This window comes from Buceros rhinoceros, unplaced genomic scaffold (assembly GCF_000710305.1).
Source record: "Buceros rhinoceros silvestris isolate BGI_N320 unplaced genomic scaffold, ASM71030v1 scaffold11121, whole genome shotgun sequence".
Lineage (NCBI taxonomy): Eukaryota > Metazoa > Chordata > Aves > Bucerotiformes > Bucerotidae > Buceros > Buceros rhinoceros.
The window spans coordinates 50,655-55,328 of NW_010394894.1; the positions used below are offsets into that span (position 1 = coordinate 50,655).

The 4,674-nt window shown below is 52.4% G+C and overlaps 1 protein-coding gene across 1 annotated transcript in view; it reads right to left on the reverse strand.

Annotated features, from left to right (window-relative positions):
* Window positions 1-4,674, reverse strand: part of JADE2 (jade family PHD finger 2) — a 72,423-nt gene that overhangs the window by 13,098 nt on the left and 54,651 nt on the right. The window contains 1 exon segment of the mRNA XM_010145374.1: window positions 546-1,007. Coding sequence (XP_010143676.1) covers window positions 546-1,007 — 462 coding nt within the window.

Genomic DNA, 4,674 nt, shown 5'->3' on the forward strand with positions numbered 1-4,674 from the left:
GCCATCCCCCGGCACGGCGCTGCCTCACCCGGCACCTCCCCGAGGAGCCGACCCACTTTCGGCGGCACAGGGCAGGGAATGCCCGGTCCCGCTGGCCCTGCTCCTCGCCCCTGCCACTAACCTGCCTTTGATGTTTCTGTCAGTAAATAATGAAGTGTTGCTGAGCCTGGCTGCTTCAGAGCATCTGAGGGGCAGCACAGGATAATTTTGTGGTTTGAGACTATCAAGAGCTCAGTGGAGCAGCAGCACCTGCCTTCCACCCACCCAGCCCCACTGAAACACCTCTCCCCGCAGACATTTGCTCTTTTAAACCTCCAACTGAGACCGCCCCAACTTATTTCACCTGTGTCATTGTTTTGGCCATGATGACATGCTGAGCACCGTTATTCTGCTGAATAACGCTCTAGGTGAAGGGACACAACTGTTAGAGGAGTCGAACTGAGTCAAGAGGGGACAGCGCTTGTGCAGTCTCTAGGTGCGAGCACACATTAAAGCAGCCCTGATGGAGCCCATGGGTACACCACTGAAGGAAAACCTCTACTCACCCTCTCCAGGTCTTGCCTGAGGTGCATGAAGAGCTTTAAGCGTCGGTAGAGAACGTCCTGTTCTTGCTGGGCCAAGTTGTCCACTTCATCCGTTTTTGGTGTCAGCAGCGGTTTGTTGGAATTTGCTTTCCTCTTCAGCTTCCAGTACTGGTAGACAAAATCCACCAGCGATTCGCTTAAGTCAAGGTTCTCTGCCACCTCCGAGGGCTTCACGAGTTCATAGAAGTCCTCCTCTAGCTGCTGGAGCTTCTGCTTCCGCAGCGTGACCTTCTCCAAGTCCAGCTGGGCTTGGTCAGGCTCTGTCCGTGCCTCCTCGGGCAGCTTGGTGGCACCGGTGCTGTGCTCAAGACAGAAAGACTTGAACTTCACTTCATCGTTGTCTGCTAGAATAGTCCGCATGTCAAGGTTGTGGTCAAAGGCGCAGGTGACGTGGAACGCGGTGACGCAGGCGGGCATGGAGCACTGTGGGGAGAGGACAGGGCTTACGGTCAGGACGAAGCACCATCGGGTGGGGGAACGCTTACCAACACAGTGGGACCACAAGTGCTTCCTACAAACCCAGTGACATCCCTCAGACTGACAACACCTACCGTGAAGTGATGGATGCTCCACTACAGGTACTCCTGTAGTGGAGGAACACCTGTACTGCCCAAGTCCTACAGGCCCATGAGCTGGACACCTCAAACCCAGGCAGAAGGAACCCAGGGTTCACTAAGAATCAGCGAGCACCTTCTCACCTTATCTCCGTTAATCCTTCTCTGTGACATCCTCTCTCACTCATCTTTCACCTACCACAAACAAGGGCTTCCAGTGGATCTTCCAACAGGACATCTCAACAGCCACAGACAACACGGGCCAGCGGGACGCTCAAAGGCTGTCAGTGGGTTTCTCCTGATTGGAGATGTTTTCACTTGAATTTCACCTTTCAACTGCTCCACTCTGTTACCACACCTCAAGCTAATACGCCGTTTTCTTTGCAAGCACAGAGAACATGTCAAGGTTTATGAGCGAACGCGGTGTCTCAGCAGCAGCCAACGCTCCTGCAGCACGATGCCGTTCTCCTTGGGAAATTATGCAGCCCCTAATTAGCTCCATTAAGAAAAAAACCAAAAGGCAACTCAGCACATACAGAGCAAAACATCATGAAATGAACTTCTTAGAACTCATACAGTGACTAGGCTGTTGTCAAACTTGCATCAGATTAATTTTTTAACAAGTTCCCTAACTTATCTCGTGCTAAAATTGCTTTGGACCCCAAAGGCAACAAGCCTCAGCCTGGTCTCCTACAGAGGAACCTCCCCAACCAATGGTGCACCCATGTCCACGTCAGCACCTTCTCCCTCTCTTCTCATTAACTGGTTTTTAATGGCTCAGAGTGTCAGGTAATTATTTCAACCATAACCCATAAGAAATCATTCTATTCCAGCTGCTAATGACCAGTTAAACTGCAATAATGAGACATTTTAAGTGGGCTATTACTGCAGGTACCATATTTCAGCATTTATGGAAGAACTGTTCTTGCAGGGGATGGAGTTGTGGCCTGAAGGATCAGACGGAGGCACGTGAAATTTCCTGGACATTGATGACAAACCATTTGGGATGCTGTAGGGTTTTACCGGGGCTCTGCTGCACTTTAATTCTCAACAAGAAAAAAGAAATATTCCAGTAGTAGTTGAGGAACAGAAGTTTTATGGCTTTCTATCTTCCTCCCATCAGCCCTGAATTCCTGCTCAGTCACCCAGCGTGTGAACTTTTGACACTTCTGCTTGTAGATATTTTCCCTTGACTCTGTTTATGAATCTGCCGGTGCTTATGAAAGCGAGAGACTTGCGTGGCTGCCAGGGCCAAGAAAAGCGCAGGCAAGAGGCGTCCAAGTCCTCCACTTCCAGGGCTCTCCAGGCCCCGCTCCAAAGCCTCCGAAACCAGCAGGAAGAGCTGGATGCAGCCCTGCCATGGCCAAGCCCCGAGCCATACCAGCATGGCTCCGGGCAGCGATGCTGGGCACTAACTCCTGCAGGCACCACATGCAGGCAGATTATGAACTCCTACCCCCCGTCACCCTGTTTAAATATGGCCATTTGGTCCTAATTTCAGCCTGAAATTGCTCGTGAAAATAGCTGAGAGCTTGTAAAAATTAGCTCCCTCCGCTAAGCACAGATCCCAGCATGGCGTGGGACCTGCTGGTGCTCCCCACGCCAGCCCATGCACCCCCCACAGTGGTGGGCAGCGAGTGCCTGCCCTGCCCACCCCATGGGACATGCCCTGTCACAGCCTCCCAGGCGGCCAAAGCACTGGCTCTGTTCTCGGGTATTTATTTGTGGTAACGAAGGAGGGGCAGAGGGAGCCCAGCCTGACTCGCAGTGTCCAGATTCCTTCGGTGCAGTCAGAGTATCACACCCCGGCTTTTAAAGCTCCTGCAGCCACGCAGCGAGTGCTGATAGAAGGAGATGTGGAGGAGGAGATGCGATGCCACTTGACAGGGTCACCCTTCCTCGCTTTAACGGCACTTTCAGGTTGGAGGCCTTTGCCAGCTGGAAAGTTCCCGGGACTGAGCTTTCTTCTCTGGTAGCCAAGACAGTAACGGTACTGCCTGGAGCTGTGGAGCTCCTGATGTACTCCTGATGTAGCCCTGATGTACTGCTGATACACTCCATCCTGTCTGTTTTGGGGTGCTTCAAACTACCGCATCCTTTTGTGCACATCCGTATCTACAGTAGAGAACGTGGACACGGAGATTTTGCCACCGTCGGTGAGCTATGTGAGCTAAGGAATGCCACGTGGTGATGTCCCCTCCCTCTTGTTTCTGCCACCAGTGCTAAAAACAGCATTAGCAACATGGCCAGCACAACGTCCTGCTACAGAACGACCATCACTCCACCTTAGGAATACAGCAAATCAAATGACACCCGTCCTGGATCTCTCCTCCGACAGATGGTGAAAAGCACTTGGCAGAAACTGTGCCCAAAATGCAAAGAGAAAATAATTAGGCAGCTTGGCTGACAGGGCAGCAAAGGAAGTATCTGGTCGGCCACGGCTACCCGAGGACCTTGCGTAAACTGTCAGTAAAAACATATCGATCCACTCCAGCACGGCACTGGAACAAAGCTGCCCTTTGCAGGAGGGAGGATCGGCCACGCAGAATAAACCAGGCTCCAAAACTGGTGCAGCCCCCAAGTCTGCTTCGTTATCGATTGTGCTTCGTTATCTTACAGCACCTTCATTCAAGGCTTTCAGCACACTCTGCTCATCCAAAAACAATTCCATGAGAGAGGTTGAAAACTGCACCAGAATTAACGTGGGTTGTCTGTTAGTCCTCAAACTCTTCCTGGGAAGTAACAGAGGGGTGAGTTTATTTGCCAAGGGATCAGCAAGATCAGCACCAGCTTACAGTGGCACTTTGCTGCAGTTTGGGACCGGAGGGGAAGGAAGCGGCTCCTCCAACAGACCTACGAGGGGAACTCAGGAAGGAAAAATTAATTACCGGTGCTGAACTCCGGCCAAGCCATCAGCCACGACGACTCTGCATCCTTACAAGAACTACCAGGTGATTCGCAGTGACCACAGATGGTCTGGATGCCGGTAGCGCTTCTCACCCGCCCTCAGCCATCTCAGCACCACAGACATCCTCGGAGATGCGGGGCTGAGGCAGAGGATGGCGTGGGGGCTGCACGGTGCACACACACTGCAGCTCCCCTGAGGTCAAGCTGCACGTTTTCAGGGCTACCAGCACAACTGGGAGACAACTGGAAGCCCTGGCAACCACCACACCAGTATCCCCAGCGGATGCGACAAGCAGCTCAAGGGGAGTGGGCAGCAGCACGTAGAGGAGCAATAATGAATGAGGGAGTGGTGAGGGACACTTCTGAGGACTTTTTCCCCAAAAAGAAACAAGAAAAGAAAGCTGGAAGATGACCACAGCAAAAGATCGTGCTCTCCAGAGAAGTCTGCCAGCAGCTAGCAGAGACCTGGCATTCTGCACTGCACTGAAAGGCCTGGGTGAGCTCTTCCAGTTGCTCTTCAAGCAAGGAGGGAGTTGGTGACAAGGGAGCTGGGTCCCAAGCAAGTGTGTTCAGGTCTTGTGCTGTGCCAAAGTCCAGCTCCTGGCACTCTCTCTTCCACCTCAGCAATG